General features: G+C 55.9%; 2 protein-coding genes across 6 annotated transcripts in view; one reads left to right on the plus strand and one right to left on the minus strand.

Moving 5' to 3' along the window:
• SLC30A2 (solute carrier family 30 member 2) overlaps positions 1-19,802 on the plus strand; it is a 28,750-nt gene that overhangs the window by 5,007 nt on the left and 3,941 nt on the right. Inside the window, exons 7-9 of one of the 5 annotated variants that reach the window (XM_027109619.1) lie at positions 374-527; positions 2,027-2,161; positions 2,660-3,991. In XM_027109619.1, the coding sequence (XP_026965420.1) occupies positions 374-527; positions 2,027-2,161; positions 2,660-2,717 (347 nt within the window). In that variant the 3' untranslated portion in view covers positions 2,718-3,991. Of the gene's footprint in view, positions 1-373; positions 528-2,026; positions 2,162-2,659; positions 3,992-19,802 lie in introns of those variants that run through there. The other 4 variants (XR_003433377.1, XM_027109618.1, XM_027109620.1 and 1 more) reach the window with 4 other exon arrangements.
• Positions 6,254-19,376, minus strand: EXTL1 (exostosin like glycosyltransferase 1). The gene is made up of 11 exons (XM_027109633.1): positions 17,463-19,376; positions 12,523-12,613; positions 12,115-12,222; positions 11,162-11,281; positions 10,505-10,637; positions 10,199-10,305; positions 9,264-9,353; positions 8,465-8,551; positions 8,015-8,175; positions 6,670-6,844; positions 6,254-6,514 (listed from the first exon to the last, which is right to left on the minus strand). The coding sequence occupies exons 1-11, from the start codon at positions 18,233-18,235 to the stop codon at positions 6,332-6,334; spliced, it is 2,028 nt and encodes a 675-aa protein (XP_026965434.1). The 5' UTR covers positions 18,236-19,376; the 3' UTR covers positions 6,254-6,331.

A 19,802-nucleotide genomic window follows, 5' to 3' on the forward strand; every position in this document is an offset into this window, starting at 1 on the left:
TGTGTGTGTGTGTGTGTGTGTGTGTGTGTGTGTGTGTGTGTGTGTGTTGGGTGTAGGGTGCATCCCAGCACATTGGTGGGGGGCCATGGTCTGGAGCCTGGCATAGGTTGGAGAACCTCCTGGGGCCCCGGGCTGATCTTGGCATTGAGCAGGGCCCTCAGGTGTGCTTGTTTCTGGAAATGTTCTCTGGATCGTCCTTTCCTTCCTCTTACCCCCAAGGGTGCCTCCTCCCTGCTGGGATGTGTCCTCCCTGCCTAGGCAGGGGACTTCCAGCTGGTGTCTGTAGCACCTGGCCCTCCAGTCCTTCCTCATGTTTCCTGAGTCTCCACTTGCCTTCCCTTGGGGGGTGAGGTTTATGTTTCTCATTGCACAGTGGGGTCGGGGCGGGGCAGACTGAGGATCAGAAAAAGACAGTTGGTGTTGGACAAGACTGCGGAATCCACTGCAGCTCAGGCCTTCCTTTCTGAGGACCCCACCTCCAGAGGACGTAGCAGGGCTTTGATTGGTGGCAGATGGTCTGCCCTGAGGTACCGCACGCATTCACCCAGCTTGCTTGTGCTCAGGATCTTGGGTCATAGGTCTCTGTGTGGTCAGGGTTGGTCTAGATCCTGATTTGGGGTCAACAGGAGTGCTTGGCTGCAGGTCAGAGCTTTTTCTCCAAGAATGTGACTGACCCAGATGAAAGTGATGATCAGGATTCCCTATGTGGGTGCAGGAATCCCCAGGTTCCCTTCTTTAAAAAAAAAAAGTTTTTTATTTGCAGTATAGTTGATTTACAGTGTTGTGCCAATCTCTGCTGTACAGCAAAGTGACTCAGTTATACACATGTATACATTCTTTTTTAATATTCTTTTCCATTATGGTTTATCCCAGGAGATTAGATATAGTTCCCCGTGCTATACAGTAGGACCTTGTTTATCCATTCTACATGTGATAGTTTGCACCTACCAACCCCAAACTCCCAGTCCATTCCTCTCCCTCCCTGCCACCTTGGCAACCACAAGTCTGATCTCTATGTCTGTGAGTCTGTTTCTGTTTTGTAGATAGGTTCATTTGTGCCATATTTTATTTTATTTATTTATTTATTTTAAAGTAGGTTTTTTTTGTTTTGTTCTGTGTTTTAATTAATTTATTTTTGGCTGCGCTGGGTCTTTGTTGCTGCACGCGGGCTTTCTCTAGTTGTGGCGAGTGGGGGATACTCTTCCTTGCAGTGTGTGAGCTTCTCATTGCGGTGGCTTCTCTCGTTGTGGAGCACGGGCTCTAGGCGCGCGGGCTTCAGTAGTTGTGGCACGTGGGCTCAGTAGTTGTGGCTCGTGGGCTCTAGAGTGCAGGCTCAGTAGTTGTGGCGCACGGGCTTAGTTGCTCCGTGGCATGTGGGATCTTCCCAGACCAGGGCTCGAACCTGTGTCCTCTGCACTGGCAGGCGGATTCTCAACCACTGTGCCACAGGGAAGCCCTCATTTGTTTATTTTTGTTTTTATTTCTGTTACCTTGGGAGACTGACCTGAGAAAACATTGGTACGATTTATGTCAGAATATGTCTTGCCTATGCTGTCTTCTATTAGTTTTATGGTGTCAACGTCTTATGTTTAAGTCTTTAAGCCATTTTGAGTTTATTTTTGTGCATGGTGTAAGGGTGTGTTCTAACTTCATTGACTTACATGCAGCTGTCCAACTTTCCCAGCACCACTTGCTGAAGACAAAAAAAAATTTTTTTAATAGAGCATATACTGTGGGACTAGGCACTGTTCTAGGCACTGAGGATAGGGTGGTAAACCAAACAATTGTCCTGCTCGCATAGTTTCCACTTCAGAGGGAGAGACAGCAAGAAACTAACAAATAAGATCATTTCTGACAGTGTTAAGTGTGAAGAGGAAAATACAATAGGGTGAGATGATGGGGGTCATTTGGGAGGTGGGGGCAACGTCAGGCCAAGGAGGTGTGAGTGAGGGGACATTTGAGGAGCAGGAACAAGCGTGGGTGGGAGGGCGCCCTTTCCTTCAGCCCCCGTCCCTGCCATCCTCAGGGACCCCCAGGGGCATGGACTTCATGGCTGTGCGGGATCTGCTGCTGTCGGTGGAGGGGGTGGAAGCCCTGCACAGCCTGCATATCTGGGCGCTGACTGTGGCCCAGCCTATCCTGTCTGTCCATGTCGCCATCGGTGAGTAGTGGGAACACTTGGGGTGGGTGAGAGAGAGGCAGCGGGAGGCCCGGGGCCATCCCTGATGGGTCCAGATGACCCCAGATGACCCCAGATGCTTGCAGTGCCCATGCATCGGACCTGACCCCATGCTGAGTACTTGACATACATTATTTCATTTGGTCATCACGGTCCCATTTATAGATGAAGAAACTGAGGTTGGGGGGTGGGGGGTTATAAGGTCACTCGCCCAGGCTCTTACAACTAATCAGTGGCAGAGGAAAGATTCCTAGCCTTAAAGCCAGTGCTTTTCCTGCTCTTTCAGGGTTGTGCCAGGTATGGGAACCAGAGGGTTGCCTGGTACAGGAGTGAGTCTGGGGGTTTCTTGATGTTCATCGTCCCCTATCTTGTTCTGCTGGGGGTAGGATATGAGACTGAGGCTCCTCATCATTCCTAAGGGTCCAGGAGTGAGTCATCGGCTCTCTGGTGCCTCCCCTCATGTGTCCTCTCTGCCCCCAGCTGGGAATGCAGACGCCCAGGCTGTGCTGAAGGCAGCCAGGACCTGCCTGCAGGGTAGGTTCCACTTCCACACCGTGACCATCCAGATAGAGGACTATTCTGAGGACATGAAGGACTGTCAGTCATGCCAGGGTCCCTCGGACTGACTGCCTGGCCAGGCACCAACTGGGGCATGGACAGGCCTGCCGACGGCTGGACTGAGTGTCCCCCAGGCCCAGCCAGGACTCTGCCTACCCCAGGTGGGTTATAAACCAGGTCACTCTCCTGACTGCTGCTCCATGTTCAGTGTGGAGGAGGCTCGTCCCACTCCAGGAACGGGCTCTTCCCCGTCTCCCCCATCTGACTCCCGCCAGCCCCGGGATGGGAACTCTGCAGGTGTAAAGCTGGTGTGACCCCACTCTTCCAGTTCCCAGTGGGGCAGGGTTTGGGCCTCATCCTCAGCTAATGCCGCCCTACCACTAGCCTCTGGAAAGGCAGTGGGGCATAGTGAGGGGTGACAGAGGGGAGACTCATTGTCCCCTCACCTGCCTGCCTCATTTCCCATTTTCAGTCTGTCTGGCCTTTGCCTTATGAATCCATAAAGAAGCCCTGGGACAGAGCCCCCTTCCTCTGCCTCTAACAATATGCTACAAGGAGGCCATGGGGAGTTGGGGAATTGTGAGGACTCTGCACACTCATACGGGTCTCCCCTGAGATGGGGAGCCAGGGGGCACCTGAGGCTGATCTGTGCCTGAGTCATTTCACTGAGAGCCAAATGTTTCCTTTTCGTGGAGGTAGGGGGCTTCTGACTAGGTAAGGACCTGCTGGTTTCCTCTTTCTTTATTCCCCCCACCTCGCCAACGCCCAGGAAGCTGTGCCAACACAAAGGTGTGCTGGCGGGAGAGGTGGAGGTGGGCACAGGTTTCAGCTTGGGTCCCCCGCAAACAGCCCCACAGGCCCTGGGCCACTCCTCTTGCCCTGATTGTGTCCCGGGGTCAGGGAGCCTGACACTGGGTATGGTTGGGCCAGCTCTGTTGTCGGTATGGCCTGGCCTGCTCAAAACTTGGGGATGGAGGACACAGAGGGTACAACCTGAACAGGAACCCCTGGCTTCCTGAGGTCTGTGTGAAGATTCCTGAATTAGGAGGTGGCTTATATTTCCAAGATGAAGCCGGGGGACCTGTCCCCAGTCTCACAGAGGAGGCAGCATGCCCAGTCATCAGGTGGCTCTGATCTAGTGGTCTGTCTCTGCCCTTAGGCAGGTCAGTGCCCCTCTCGTCTGCGGACAAAGAATGTTGACACCTACCTCACAGGGTTGTTGTGAGGACTGGAACTAAAGTCAGCTGAGCATATGGTGGTTGTGGGAGAGTGGGTGCTTTTATCATCATTCTGGAAGGATGGCCTGAGGGGCCAGGTGGGCTTCCCAGCCTCGGGGGGCAGCACTGGGTTTGTCTTGACTCTGTCCTGACCCACAGCAGGAGGAGGAGGGGTTGGTCACTCTGAGCCTCTCTCTTCCCATCTGTGAAACGACCTGTTTGTGCCTTTCCAGTACTGTCATCCAGGGTTGGCTGTGATCTAGGTTTGAGGGTTCTTCGGCCCCTTCAAGTCTGTGGGAAGTTGTGCTGGCTTGGAAGTGTGTGTGTGTGTGTGTGTGTGTGTGTGTGTGTGTGTGTGCGTGTGTGACTGCTGGTGGAGCGCCACTCCACCCCAATCTTAGGAATCAAATTCCTCCCTCCCCCCAGCCATGGCAGGCCGCAGGAACCTGGATCCTGGGCTTTGCTATATTCCAAGTCCTTACACACCTCTCAAGAGACAGTCATTGCTGTCCTCCATTTTTACAGATGAGAAAACTGAGGCTCAGAGAGGTTGAGTCACTTGCCCAAAGTCCCACAGCCCTAGGCCTCCCCCTACAGCAGGGGCTGGGGACCTGCTCTGGGCTGCATATTGGTACAGTATGAGACCTTGGGCCTGGCAGCCCACAGGCAAGGCCATGCCAAGGTAGTTCAGTATTCTGGGTGCTGCAACTGTGAGTGGGGAGGGAAAAGGTGTCTCTTTCCCTCAGTTGGGCCTGGCACTTGGAGTCCTCCCCACTCTGGGAAGGCTGCCTGGGTTGCAGCTGTGTGCTTCCTCAACAACTGTCCTTGACTCAGTGCCAGACTGTCTTCCCTCTCCTTAAACTCCCAGTCCCCCCTCCATCTCAAGAATATAGCAGCCCCACGCCTCCCCAAAGAGCCTTCTCTGCATCCCACGCTGTGACTGGCTCTGGGGATGACCTGAGTCATCCAGGGGCCAGAGGTCAAACAGGAGGATGGACGTGGGAGGCCTTGGGGACACCATGTTCTGGCCAGAGAGCTAATCACTAGTCACGGGAGTTTCCAAAGCTGCGAGGCCATCAAAGCAGAATAACACCGGATACCCTGGAGCTGGTTTGGACCCACATCCCCATTCCTCTAGAGTGGCCCCAGCTCCCAGGCAAGACCTGAGTCCCCCTCCCCCCGCGCAGCTGCTGTAGAGGTATTTATAGCCTGAGCAAAGGGGCAAAGACACGCGCTTTATTTCGGAAGTGATCATTCCAGTTCCAGGTGGGTGAACCCAGGAGAACCCAGCGTCCCCTCCCCCTGTCCACTCTCACCACCTGGTCGCTCGGGACCTCCCTTGCTCCCACACAGCCCACCTAGAAATGGCCCCTTCTTAGTCCTAAGTGTGTGGGCCAACCAGTTTTCCGACTTCAAGCTGCGCACCACCAATCCCGACATCCCCACTCCCCCTAATCCCACCCGATGGGCGTTTCGAGCTTCCTTCCCTTTCCGGGGGGAGGGAGCGCGGCGCGGTGCTGACCACTAGTGGTCCAGGCTGGTAATGCAGAACGACGGCAGTGCCTGAGCCGAGGGGCCCGGGCCCGGGCCCGGCAGGGCCACCGGCGTTCCCATACCTCCCCCAACTGTGCTCCGCCAGGTAGGGAAGGGAGCCCCGAAACTGGCTCCCTGGCACTTCTCTGCTCTATTATTGGGGCGCGAGGGCTGCGCCCAGGATTCTGCGAGAAGCTGCTTTCCGGCCGGACTAAAAACCCGGGGGTGGGGGGTGGGAGGTGCAGTTTTGTGTCTCACTCCGCACACCCTGTCCACACCCCCGCCACTGTCGCCACAGAGCCAGGCATGTAGTTGATGTCACTTCCGTCTACCTGTTCGTCAAATATTTGTGGCGCACCTGCCAGGCCAGAGAGACGAGGACACGGCCCTGCCCTCCCGGGACTCCCGGGTCAGTCCTGGGGCCTGACGATGTACCTTGCGAGGCAGCATGAATAGCGTCGGGACTAAGGGACACACCCGGCTGTGAAAGCGCAGAGGATCCAGGGCGGGGGTGGGGGTCAGGCAGCTTCGTGGAGGAGGCGAGGATCTGAAAGAGAAGTAGATGTCAGCTCGGCAGAGAAGCCAAGAAAGGCATTCCAGGCAAGGGGTCTGCGAAGGCAGAGGAAGGGCCCCAGAGACAGCGACGTGGGAACTGCCACTAGCGCCTAGGCTGGGGGGTGGGGGGCGAAGCGGTGGTTGACCAATCGGGTACTGCCGTGCTGGCTAAATGGCAGCCTTGATTGGGCCTCCAGATACCGCAAGGGAGGAGGCGGAGCCTTCCCCCTCCCCTGAGGCAGTTTGCAGCGACCGCTGGGAGCCGGGCCGGGGTCTCAGTTAGTCCCTCCTAGGGCTTCTCCAGGCTGCGATACTTCTTACGCAGCACGGACACCGGGTCCTTGAAGAGCACGGGGTCCAGACGGAGGCGAGAAGATACCAGGGGCATGTGGCCGAACCCTGCCGCCATCTGGTTGATGCAGTTCTGGGCTGCGGGCTGCGGCTCCTGCCTGAGCCCCGGACCCCCAGGCTCCTAAGCGGGGCGGGGAGAAATGCGTTGGAGGGCTTCTCTGTCCTCGGAACCCCACCCTACCCCCGCCTCGTGCAGCAAAAAGGGTTAGGGTTAGAACGGGAATCCCTTCCCCAGCCGGGGCCCTCCCAGTGCCGACCACCCCCCTAGATCCTCACCAGTGGAGGCGGTCTGGCCTCCTGATGCCACATCCCATAGGGCACCTTGATAGGGGGCAACTTGGTGACGGATGCTACTAGGAAGTTCATCAGGACATCCACACAGGTGGGTGCCTCATCTGCCAGGGTCCTCAGAGCCTTGGGCAGGGAGTGGGTGAAGAGGGTGTGGTAATACCTGGGTAAGGAGGGAAGAGCGGGAGAGGCTGTAGCCGAATTCAACGCCCCCCCCCCAGGCCCCATTCTTCTCCCTCCTGACCTTACTCTCCCTTTGACCCCAATTCCTAAGCTTCTTGTGAAAGTCCTGCTCCCTTTTCAACTGAGCTCTGGCTGCCTCAGAGAGCTCTCACCCCAAGTATGCACCACTCTCCACTACTCTGTGCTCTATGGCTTGTCTGCAGCCAACGGTGAACTCCCTGCCACCTCCCTCACTCCTCCTTGGGGCCCCCTTCCCTGGGCTCTGAAGTCTGAACTCAGAGCCAGAATGAGGGGAGGATCAGCTAGTTCCAAGGCCATCAAACATGGCAGGCCAAAGACCAGCTTCAGGAAGGCTGTGGATTCACCCACCCCCAAATCCAAACACTGTCCATATCCTCTGCATGGCTCTACTTAAAATACAACTAGCTGCTGGGCTTCCCTGGTGGCGCAGTGGTTGGGGGTCCGCCTGCTGAGACGGGGGATGCGGGTTTGTGCCCCGGTCCGGGAGGATCCAGCGTGCCGCGGAGCGGCTGGGCCCGTGGGCCGTGGACGTTGGGCCTGCGCGTCCGGAGCCTGTGCTCTGCGGCGGGAGAGGCCACGACGGTGAGGGGCCCACATGCCGCAAAAAACAAAAACAAAAACAAAACAACAAGCTGCCATTTGTTGACTATCTGTGTGCCAAGGACTTCATGTATTTCGGTTTATTGTTTTTTTGCGGTACGCGGGCCTCTCACTGTTGTGGCCTCTCCCGTTGCGGAGCACAGGCTCCGGACGCGCAGGCTCAGCGGCCATGGCTCACGGGCCCAGTCGCTCCACGGCATGTGGGATCTTCCCGGACCGGGGCATGAACCCGCGTGCCCTAGCATCAGCAGGCAGACTCTCAACCACTGCGCCACCAGGGAAGCCCTTCATGTATTTTTGTTATTTGATGATCATACCAGCCCTGTGAGGTGAATACACTTTACAGACAAGGAAACTGAACCTCAAGAGAGGTGAGGAGACTTGCCCATCACAGCACCAGGAAGTGGCCTTGAACCTGGGTCTCTGAGCTCTCGGCTGACTGCTGTGTCCGCTCCCACGCCACCCTGCTCTTGGTTCAAAGGAGGGTTCTCTGGCCCTCTGAGCCCAGCGCCGGGGCTGGCGTCTGTACCTATGGTAGAAGGCAGCCGAGGTGAGAACCATGGAGAATTCGTTGGTCCTCTTGGCAGTGTAGCCCCAGCCACCACGGGCTTCATCCCAGAAGTGGCTCCACGTCAGAAAGCCGACCATCCTCTCTGGGAAGCTCTGCCATACCACAAAAGCGAAGTCCACCTGGGGAGACATTTAAGTAAGGTGTGAGGAAGGACGTCCTGCCCAGTCAGGAGCCTCCCGAGACGTGGAGGCAAGGCCAGCCTGGCTGAGGGGACTCAGGGGAGAGGAGAAGGGAGCTAGAAAATTTCCAGGGGATGCTTAGGGGAACTTTCCCCACTGGGAGCTAGAAACAGTGCTTTTGCAGCTAGGAGCTGAAAAGTCCTAAAGGAGGAGTCTCGACTTCTTGATCTCTGGTCACCCCAGCTCCCGGGGTCTGAGGGCTGCCAGGGCTCCTCTTGGGAGTCCTCACCTCACTTGTGGAAAGACTGCTATGGGCATCCAGGCTGAGGATGGCATCGGTGCTGATGGCACTGTATGGGAAGAAGCGGTCACTGACCTGCAAGGGGAGGGAGCGGAGGGCAACTCAGCCGTAGGACCCCCTCCCCAGGCTCCCATGATGAGTATCTGCATATCTGCTAAGCAGGAGCCCCTGCAGACATGGTGTAGAAGGAAGAGCAGTGAAAACAGCAAGTCTGCCCGGAACTCGGACCTGAGGACCTCATTTTCCCTCTCTGGACTTCAATTTGCCCTTTGGTAAAATGGGCAAATTGGTATCTAGGGCCCTTCCAGTTTTGACATTTCAGGATTCCTCTATTGTCACATTAGATGTTCACCTCGACCCTGGTGAACATCCTTCGTTTGAAAGAAACAGGTCCGGAGAGATGAAGGGACTTTCCCAGAACGGCACAGGAAGGCAGGTGTGTCACACCAACCCAGGTTCTTGGAAGCCACCCCTTCTCTCCCGCCCAAAATGCTGCCACCTGCCCAGGTTTCCCCTCTATCCCTTACCTGAGACAGCAATGTACTCTCTCTGCCTTCCCTCATCACACAAAACCCCAGTTCTCTGGAAGCACAATTCACAAGGGCCAGGGATGGAAGAGAATCATCTCTATTAGGCCTGCAGCTGAAACCCATGGTCTGATTTCTCCAGGCCCAACTTGAAGTCCAGCTTTGGCTCAGGCCCAAGTAAATCACACCGTGTATGTCCTCCCCAGATCTCAGGTTTCTGGGGGTGAGCCCACCCTTCCACATCCCTCCCCATCTCTCACCTTCCTGTGCCCATCAATGACTGTCAAGGGCACTGCTGTCTTGGGCCACCTGGTTGGGGGTGGCTTCTCACTGCTCCAGAGAACCAAGATCTGGAAGGAAAGGGGGATGTTCCTGAAGTCTGGGTCAGAAGGCCAGGGTGTGTGTGTGGGGTGTCCCAGGAGTAATCTTTCTCAGGGTGGAAGCAGTTTGGGAGAGCAGCTGTATATGTGAGTTTGGGAGGAGTTTAGTTAGAGCCAAGGTCCTTTCATGACTGCCCTGTTTTTGCCTCTGAGCTTCCGGAAGGCATGAATTCCAGTGACACGAAGGTAGCTACCTGTAGCATTAGAACTCAAGTCGCACCTAGCCTGGTCCCTGACCCCATGCTCCATCCCCGTCTTCTCTCAAAGGTTTTCATTCTCTTCCTCCTGCTCCTTTGTCATTCCCAGCCCAGTTCAAATGTCCCATCTTTGAAGCTGATCCGTCTGCACCCTGGCTGAGCTAACTGCTTGTCTGCTTTCCAAGTACTCTCAAGAGCCTATCTGGCTTCTCTGGAAATGATATTTGACAGTCTGTGTGCTGGGAAGTGCTAACTGAATATGAATCTGGGGCAGAATCCTTTCCTACTTTTTCTCTGCATCCTCAGCGTCAAGCCCAGGGTGCTCAGAAAAGGCTGGATGAATAAAAACAATGCATGTATGTTTACTTCAACCTCCACAAGAGGCACCTGTTTTTCAGGTGGCTTTGTCAGTTTCCATGAGGGAAGAGGGGACAGAGGTGGGGGAAAGGAACTAGAAACTTGGGACTGAAAGAGGAAGGCAGCAACGGTACTTGAAAATCCTTCCCGTGCCTCCCCCTAAAATGTGTGGTTATCCTTGGCATCCAGATGTCTTCAAGGGCTCTGCCCTGTCTCACCCCCATCCTGGATCCCGGCACCCCAGCTGGCAAGGGGGCAGACCTGGGCACAGTGCTGGGAGCCTGCCACAGCCTGGATGAGCTTCAGGGGGGGCTGGCCTGGAGCCCCCCCCCAAATCAGGGCGCTGAACCTGCCCAGAGGACGAGAGCCTGGAGGAATGAGACACAGGCTATTAGGGCGGGAGGGGACAGAACCCCCCGAGAATGACCTGAGTTGGGGACTTGGGGAGCCAGAAAAGATGTGGGAGATTTGGGGAGGGGCTTGCTGGGGCTCTATGGTTGAGGCTGGGGCAGAGACTTGGGGAGAGTTGATGAGGGGACTTCAAGTTGTCCCATCTCTAGGGCATACCCTGTTGTAGGTGGTAGAAGGGGAAGTCCGAGGGGCTTGGGGAGAAAGTGGGCAGGGCCAGGATTGCCCCTGGGGGCCTGTTCCATAGTAGCGAGGGGTGAGCAGAGGGTCCAAAGATCCGGTCCTGAATAATCTGTGAAATGAGAGAAGGCTGTGCAGAGGGAGCGGCCAGTGTGGCCATGGGCGGGGTCTGAGGAAGTGAGGACCTGGTGCCGCCCCACACCTCGCCCTTCAGGAATCTGGGGAGGGTAGCATCTGCAACACCAGATGGCTGGGGACAGAAAGGTTCAGAAGTCCAGGGTAGGGGGTCACTCAGTGATGCTGTCTTCACTCATGGCAGATACCACTAACAGGTCATGACATTTTTTCCGGACCCAGAATCCCTCCCAACATATGCCCCAGGCAACCAATGCCCATCAGCTGGAGTTGGCACATGCTTTGAAATCTGTCTGCTACAGATGGGGAAACTGAGGCCAAGACTGGAGAAGGAACTCATCCAAGAGCTCCAAGCCAGGTCTCTGATTCATCCCAGAAGCATCTTCAAGGGGGAAGCCCAAACACCAGGGCAGAGGAGGTGTCAGAAGAGAGGGGCATGGAGAGGGGCAGGGATGAGGCAGACCCGAACCCCAGAGCCCCCATCAGGTGTATCCCCCTCACCTCCAGAGTGGTATGGACGACCTTCTCCACCGAGGAGAAGTAGGCATCCCATAGAAACTGGGTCTGCTGACGCAGGGCAAGGACCCGTGTGAGGGGCATCTCCTGGAGGGCAGTCAGGACCTGGGGCACAGAGGGAGCAAAGGAGAAGGCATGGGGCCCTGGCAGGCCCTGACTCACCCTGGGGTGGGGACAACCTAGGTTGGAGGTCTGGGAAGCAGAAGCCCGCTCCCCACATTTCTCCAGGTGGGTTGGCAGCTGCCAGCCTTGGCAAAATCCTAGGTAACTTAGCAGTTAAGAGCTCAAGGGTCACACAGAGCTGAGTTTAAATGCCACTTAGTAACCGTGTGACTGTGGATGAGCCACTTAATCCGTCTGAGTCTGTTTCCTCATCTGTAAAGTGGGAACAATAATGGTGCTTGCCTCGTAGGGTGGCTGTGAGGATTAGATTAGATGATACATATTAAGGGCTTAGCACATCGTAGAGGCTCAGTGAGTGGAGGCTATTCCTGTTAACTTCTTAAACCATTCTCACCTCTCAGGGGATTCAAGGCCCATGCATATGTTTTTCAGAGCTGGGCAAAATGAGTTTCATCAGATGGAAAAGTCACTCTGCATTTTGCTTCCCCATCCCAGGCTCCACGTAGGCACTCAGATTTTGGATTTTTTGTGGCTTTCCTTTAAACTAGGTATTTAATCAGTCATGGACCAGTGGGGTTGAGCCCATGGAGATCATCTGGTCTAACTTATCCCATTGTACAGATGGGGAAACTGAGGCTGAAAGAGGCTGAGTTCTTGCTCTCAGAACCCTAGAGGCTTGGGGCTGGGCGCAAAATCATCAATATACACAGGTGGGGGGTAAGAATGAGGACCGAGACCAGCCTGGGGGCCGGGATCCCGGGGTCCTCCCATGTCCCGGGTCTAGTCCCCACCCCATTGGTAGGGCCCTGAGCTACCTGAAGTGGGAGCCTCTCGTCAGCTACAATGGCCGCCTTGGTCCAATCGATGACCTCAGAGAAGGGCAGCTCCCAGCGAGGGCTGAGAAGCACAGGGATGCAGCCAGCCTGGGGGGTAGGGAGGTCACTGGGGAGCCCAGTCCCACCCTGCACACACTCACCCCTCCTCCCTTTTCCAAGTCAGCAACTTCTGCATTGGGGGCAAGGGATACAGAGGAGAGAAAATTGGGGGGTTTTGGGGGGGTGTTCTGCAGAGGGTGCAGTGAATATGGCTGTAGGCACATCTGAGTCCCAGAGTAAAGGAGTGGGCAGCTCACCAGCCCTTCCCATTGGCCTGGGCCCAAACTGCCCTTCCAGCTCAGGAGTGTAGGGGGACAGGGATGGGGGATGCCCAAGTCGGGGTTGTACCTGCAGGGCTTGAAGGAAGTGTAAGACATCAGGACTGCGGCCAGGGATGAGGCAGAAGGTGGCGTTAGGTAGCGTTGCCCCAGGGTGGGTCCTAAGGAGCACAGGAGGGGGCCCTGCACCCAGGAGACCTGAGACAGCTGCCCCTCAACCCCCTGACTCCCCTGATGGCCCCCCAGCCCTCCACACTAACAATCCTAAATTCACAATGTACAAACCCACCACCATGTTCTCATATGTTAACAGACACTCTTGCACACGCCCAGCCATACACTGCCCCTCGCCCACAGCTGGGGTAGCAGCTCTAGCTCTGCCGCTGCCCTTGGTGGTATTAGACACCTCCCTTCTCTTCTTAGGACCTTGGTTCCCTCGTTTGCAAAATGGGAGGTGGTGGGAGCTGACGTTTCCATGGCTGGTCTGACTTGGGCAAGCACGCGTTTGCCCTCCCACCTCTTGGCCTCATGCAGACTTCTGGGCAGCCCTCACCTGAGTGGCCTCCATGCCCTGCCCTCTCCCCGTCCTCAGAGCCCAGGCCCGTGAAAAGCTCTTCTGTCAGGAGGTGGGCTGGGCCCCCAGCCTGGAACCACACAGGAAGCCGCTGCCCAGAGGCCCCCTCGCCCAGAGGACAGGCCTCCTCTGTTCCTCCCACCTCCCCCCACCAGCCCCAGGGCCACACTCAGGCTGTGTGTGCCTGTTGGGGGGAGGGGTAGGAGTCACAGCCTCCTCAGAGCCACCACCCGGGAGCTGCCCAGTCAGGGAAGGAGTGCCCATGACCTGGCTACGGGGGGTGTGTGTGTGTGTGTGTGTATGTGTGTGTGTGTGTGTGTGTGTGTGCAGGACTCCAGGGCTCACAGGCCTGCTCAGAGTGGGACTGTTGAATAGGGCCTAGAGGGTTCCAGGACCCTCCTCAGCTACAGTCTATCTGGTCCTGAGTCTGAACCTTCAAGAAGCAATCCTAGGAGTACTTAGCCTCTGGACCAACCCTCATTGCACAGATGGGGAGACTGAGTCTCAGAGAGACCCGAGGACTGGCTCAGGTTCTCAGAAAGGGCTGGGGCAGAGCTGGAACTGGAACCAACGTGTGCTAACTCCTGGCCCCAGGTTATCTGAACCACCCCAGACCTGCTGCCCAGGGGTCTCCCCGAGGACCCAGCCTCATTTGCCCGATGCTCAGGTGTCCCTCCAGGCTTCTTCTGGAAAAAGGTACAAGTTAAAAACAGGACACCCTCCACCTCATTGAGAGCCACGGCACCAGCCAGCCACAGCCCTCTCCTCCTCCCCCAGTAAAGCCCTAAGGGACTGAAAACCCTTAAGTTTAAGGCTTCAGAGAACCCAGAGCCAGAGAGCCTGCTGAATACACTGTATCAGTCAGTCCTCGTTAACGTCTACTGTTCCCTCTGTGTCTTTGTACCTCCTTCTCTCTCAGCCTGGAGCACCCCTTCCTGCCTTGCAGCCCGAAGAATTCCTCCTACTCGATCTTAATGTATAAAGTTCAAATATCGCCTCCTCTGGGAAGCTTTCCTTGGTCTCTCCAGAGATGGCTCCCTCCTCTCTGCTCCCACAGCCCTTATGTGCACTGCAGTAGTAACGAGCCAGGCTAACCTTTACTGAGCATGTCCTTTGTTCTAGGTGCTTTACATGCATTGACTCACTTCATTCTCACAGCAACCCTATGAGATGGGAGGTATGTGCTGTTAATATTCCATTTTACAGATGAGGAAACTGAGGCCTAAAGTGGTCACACAGCTCTGAAGTAGAGGAGCCGGGCAGGCAGCTTGCCCACCCTCTCTCTGTTTAACAGTGTGTGTCACACCAGTGACTTGTCTGTCTCTCTAATAAGACTAAGCTACTTGAGGGCTGGGGCTGTGCCTCCCTCATCCAGTATCCCCAGGGCGTAGCAGGGCACCTGGCGGAGTATGGGCACTCAGTGGGGGCTAAGTAAATGAATGCTCAGTGTGCAACAGAGGAGAGACCCAGGACCAATGGACTAAATGTTTGAAAGGTCAGTTTCGGCACAAATTCTAGTAATGGAGCTGGCTGAGAATAGCCAGTGGGTGGCCTTGGGAGGTGGTGAGTTCCCCATCAGAGGCTAGACGAGCACCTCCACGTGTGTGTGTGTGTGAGTGTGTGTGGTAGAAGGGATGGATCTCGTTGTGATTGCTGATGATTTGTGACCCTGTAAAGTGCTTGGCATGGACTTGGGGGCTCAGTGTCCAAGGCTGCTATCAAGGTGACTCCACCCATGGCCACAGGTAGGGCTGCATTGCGACTTCCAGTGCCCTGCATACTTTGGCCTTTGCAGTCCCTCAGCCATAAAAATATAAAAATTATATTCGATAACTGTGTTGGTATAAGAATGAACATACTAATATTATATATGAAAGCATTTTCTTCTATTTAGAAGTTCACTTTTTTCTTCTGATTTTCAAAGAAATGAGAACATTTTCATGGGCCCCTGAAGTATCATGGGCCCTAGGCACTGCACCTCGTGTGCCCAGTGGCGACAGGCCAGGGGACCTTAAAACATGCATTAAGTTTATGTAAAAAAAAACCCCAAAGCAGGGGAGAGCATATACACCTGTTTATATACACCCAGAGTACTTCAGAAAAGACACAAGAGAAACTAGAGAGGGTATTTGGCTCCAGGAGGGAAAACTGGGTGGCTGGAGACAGGGGTGGGAGGGAGTTTTTACTGTATACTCTTCTGTGCCTTTGGAATTTTGTACCATGTGAATGAATTCCCTATTCATAAAAATAAATAAATAACAATTTAAACGGGTGGGGGCTTATTCTAAAGCAATATGAGACTGTTCAGTGAAGGTGGAAAAATACGGGCTTTGGAGCCAGAAGCGGGGTTTAATCCCAGCTCTGCTGCTTCTGAGCGCCTGATCGGAGCAGTGAGGGAGGCTGTGGTGAACCGCGGAGCTTGTCACCAAGGCCCTTGGCTGGCTGCCTCCACGTCTCTGAGCCTCAGTTTCCTGTTCCCTGAAATGGGGATCATAACACTTCCCTTGAAGGGTGCTCGAGAGGATTAGCCATGAAGTATGTAAAGCGGCGGAGCAGGGTCTCCCCAGATGCCCACTTTCTCCCCTCCTCCCTTCCCCCAGCGGAGTGAATGTGGGACGGTGGCAGCGACCTGAATCGCCTCTTTCTCTGGCCGACACTTGTTTATTCAGGCCACCTTCCGGGCGCTGGCCTGTGGCTGTGGGCCTCCCGCTGTCTCTGTCCCTATACTTGACTAGCTGCTCAGGCAGCTGCCTGGCACGTCAGGGAAACTGAGGCTCCAGCTACTCCAGAGATTACAAGTCCTGTCGCCTGCAGGTGGGTTGAGGCCAAAGACAGAAAAGCTAGACATTCAGAGGACAGTTAGAGGCTGTCAGGCATCACACCTTGGAAATACACTTATCAAAACTGCTACTCAGAGGGTGGCCCACGCCTATTAGAAAACGTTGGCCAGTTCTGGCCAATTTGGATTCAATCAGTAAACATTTAGTGAGCGGCTGCCTATTGTGTGCACTCCCCAAGTTTCAGTTTCTCAGAGAAGTTCAGACTGAAATAACTTTCATATTCAGCAGTAACCGACTGCATTTAGCTGTAACTAAAGTCAGCTGAAAGAAGAACTTCCTGAAACCAAGAATGGCTAAGTGCCTAATCAGAAGTAAGGCCAGGCAAGGTGAGCGGAGAACCCTGTCACCAAAGGTGAGCTCTGTCTGAGTTTGGAGTTTGAGGTACCTGACGGGATCCGCAGCTTTTTGGGTGATTGTCGAGGATGCCTGCTAGGGATGGGTCCTAGCAGAAGGGCCATGGGGACTGAGGGGCCTTTCTGCTCTTACCCCTGGCTGCGGGGCTCCCTGGAGGCCATGTGCCTTCAGGAGGTAGAGAGATTCCATTCCCACAAGAGCCCTGTGGCTGAGAAAAGCCCCAGAAGCCCCCAAACAGAGGCAAAAACGGAGCTTGGCCACGTGAAGAATTCCTGGGAGGGAAGTGGAGCTCAGAATAAGCCATGTTGTTCTAGCAAAGAGTAGGGAGATACGTGAGACGGGACAAGGGAAGGATTCTAGAGTGACAGGTTCCACCTCCAGTCTGCCCAGCCAGACTTTGGATACTGCTGGCCTCCTGGGGGTTGCACAGGGGTTGGGGTGCTTAGGCGTTAACTGCTTTACCACCTGAGATGTGTCACCACCACTAGCCCAGGCAGAGAGAAGTTTCTAAGTGAGCTCTCCATGTCCCCATGGGTCCCCATGCCTCTTGTATATATTCAGGCACTCTCACTGGTAGGAATTCTTCTGTAGGTCTGACTTAATTCATATTTGCTGTAACCAAAGCCTGTTACCTTGAGAGGTTAATCCCGGAAACTAGACATAGGAGCAGCTTCCATCTGTGACCATGGCTCTGAGGCATTTGACAGGACTGATCATAAACTCTTGCTTAAACCCCAGAATTCTGAGGCTGAAGGCTTTGGAGCCAGCCAATCCTGGATTAAAATACTGGCTGTGCTCTTTCTGGCTGGGTGGCCTCAGACAAGTTACTCAACCTCTCTGAGCTTTAGTGTCTGGTACACCAACGCTTCAAAGATAAAGATTAGTATTATTTTATTATAATCATTTATAAAAAGTGCTTAGCATATAGTAAACACTATAGAGTTGTATGTTAAATAAAATATTAGGGAAGGAAGGATTGGAATAAAAGAAGAAGAATAGGAGTGAGTCATGTTTTATGCTTTTAAAGATCCCCAAGGAAGAATTCCACAACCTTCCTTGGACACCTCATGCAGCAAATCACCATCTCGGTGGTCGTGTTCTCTGCTCTCTAGCCTGATTCCCTCCTGCTGCAGCTGAGCCCTAAGTTGGCCCATCTCAATCCTGCCCTCTACCCTGGCCCCTGGGCTCGCTCCCATCATATACCCTTCCCATCCAGCCCCCAAGGGGCGAAGCTCCACTTACTGCTTGGGTCCACGGTCCTGTTCACAGCGCCCATCCCAGGGGCAGGCAGAGAAGTCGGTGCCTGCCACGTGCCACCTGCCCCCGTCCTCTGCCAGGGCTAGCAGGGCCACCCCGGGCCGGGGGCTGTGTTGCCGCAGCTGGCCAGGTGCTCCACCTCGCAACGGGTGGGCTTCAGGGAGAAGCGGGAGGGCCACGTCAAAGCCGGGCCGAAAGGTGTCCACTGTGGGACTGGCCTCGGCCACCATCGCCTGTCCCAGCTGGAAGGTCCGGGGGCAAGGGGCTGGGTGGAGACTGAGGACCAGGTGGTTCCTGCCCCCATCCCACTGCGGGGGCACCGGGTCGCACTCTCCAGTGGAGGTGTCCGGGCTGAGGAGGAGGAGGAGGCAGGCCTCAGCAGCGCTGAGCGTGTGGTAGCGGGAGCCCTCGACGGAAGCCAGGATCCTGCGGCGAGTCTCAGAGACGGGTCCAGCCGCTGGGTACACGAATACCTTGAGGCCACCGCCTCTGCATTTCGAGGTGTCAAAGCAAGCCCCCCAGTTGCAGCTGCCGCCACGGAGGGCTTGAGGAGGTCGAGGGCCATCTTCCAGGAGCTCCCCAGGCTTAGCGAAACTCTGCAGGAGCTCTGCGTCCAGCCAGCGGGGCCAGCCTTGGGGGGCTGCTGCCCGGGGGCTGGTGGGCACTGCCAGGCGGAGAAGGGGGAAGAGTCCCAGCAGGACGAGGAGCCAGGACGCCAACAGTGCCAGCCAGAGGGACTTCCGTCTCCACGACTGCATGTGGCCACCCACAGCCAGGGCTGCAGGAAGCAGGAGGAGCGGGAGCCTGAGTGTAGGCCTCTGGGACTGGGATCCACCTTCTAGGTCAGCACCCTCATCATACAGATGGGAAGACTGAGGCCCATCGAGGGCAGGCTGCCTGTGTAAGATCAAACAGCAAGTCACAGGCCAGGCACCGGGAGGCCAGGTAGGATCCAGCTCTCTGGCCCTGCCTTCCTGCGGTCAGGACTCTGCTTCCTCGGCCTTTGGACAACCAAGCCAGCCTTTGCCCTCCCAGCGGGGCCCCCTTCCCCTGGCGCTGCTCAGGCTGATGCAACCCCTGTCCAGACTGCAAGGCAGTGTCCTTCTGCCCTCCTGGCTGCACCCCCTGACCTTGGCCTCAACGGAGAGGAGGGCCATCTGCCAGGCCATGGGGGACCCATGAGGGTTCCCACAGGAGGCGGCTTGGCCGGGGTGCAGGGCTGGGTGGAAGCAGGGCTGGTCTCCCCTATCCTCCCCCTGCCTGAGCAGCCCCAGAGCAGCCTGGCCACACCTGTGCCCACTGGCAGGCACTCCTGGGCTGTAGGCCCTGCAGCTGGTGCTTAAATTAGACCCTGCATCCCATGTGGGCTCTCAGAGTCAGCTGAGGTCAAGGCCTGAGTGCAGCCAGTGGCCCCTACCTGGGGGACTGGGAAGGCTCTGGGTCCTGGTCCTCTCCCACCCTCCCACTGTCCTGGCTCAGGCGGCTCGGCCCCTCCTCCCTCCAACGCTAGTAGCTGGTCCTGCACCCTCTGGCTTGGAGCTATCAGGGTGCAGAGGCCAGGGACCCCGTGCCAAGCCCCTGCCCCATGGTCCCCAAGCCCCGCTGGTGTCTTGCGTCCCCTCTCAGGGCAGCATCTGGCCAGTCTAGATCTCTTTCCTAGCGGCAGCCTGGCTCCTCCCCTGCCAGCCCTGATTCGCTCCTGGCTGGGAGGCAAGGTCTCCACTTAACCCCTTCCAAACCCGTTTTCTGGATTGCTATTAATAATAACCCCCAGGGCCCACACCTCACAGTTGGCCTTGAGCTCTCACAACCTCTGTCTCTGAATTCTCACATCAACCTTCCAAGGCCAAAGTTTATCACTGTTGTGTTTCCTATGGATGAGGAAAGTGAAGCTCAGAGAGGGGATGGTATCTTATAAGGTGACCCAGCTAAGGAGTGGCAGGGTGGGGATTTGAACCCAGAGCTCCTGACCTGAGTCCTTAGAGCTTGCCACTGGTCACCACAGATGCGGGATTCGCTCCTGGCTGGTAGGCAGGCTCTCCACTTAACCCCTTCCATCAACAGATGAGATAAGTGAGGTGTCAAGGGGCTGGGGGGCTGGTACTGGGCAAGGTGCTCCCAGCTATTCCCAGGATTGGTCCCTCTTCCTTCAGCTGCCCCGCCCTCACCCTCCACCAGTCCTATCCAGCTCCAGCTCCAGCTTTTTCAGGCCCGTTCGTGGCACCTTACACTCAGGCGCACAGGTCAGCCCTTGCCTGGAGCTCTGTGGGAAGGGTCTGTAGGACCGGATGCTTACTCCAGTTCATATGGGGAGTTCCTTCTGAG

The sequence above is a fragment of the Aethalodelphis obliquidens genome, unplaced genomic scaffold, assembly GCF_003676395.1.
Source record: "Aethalodelphis obliquidens isolate GAN/ISIS:26980383/991018 unplaced genomic scaffold, ASM367639v1 scaffold9, whole genome shotgun sequence".
Taxonomy (NCBI): Eukaryota; Metazoa; Chordata; class Mammalia; order Artiodactyla; family Delphinidae; genus Aethalodelphis; species Aethalodelphis obliquidens.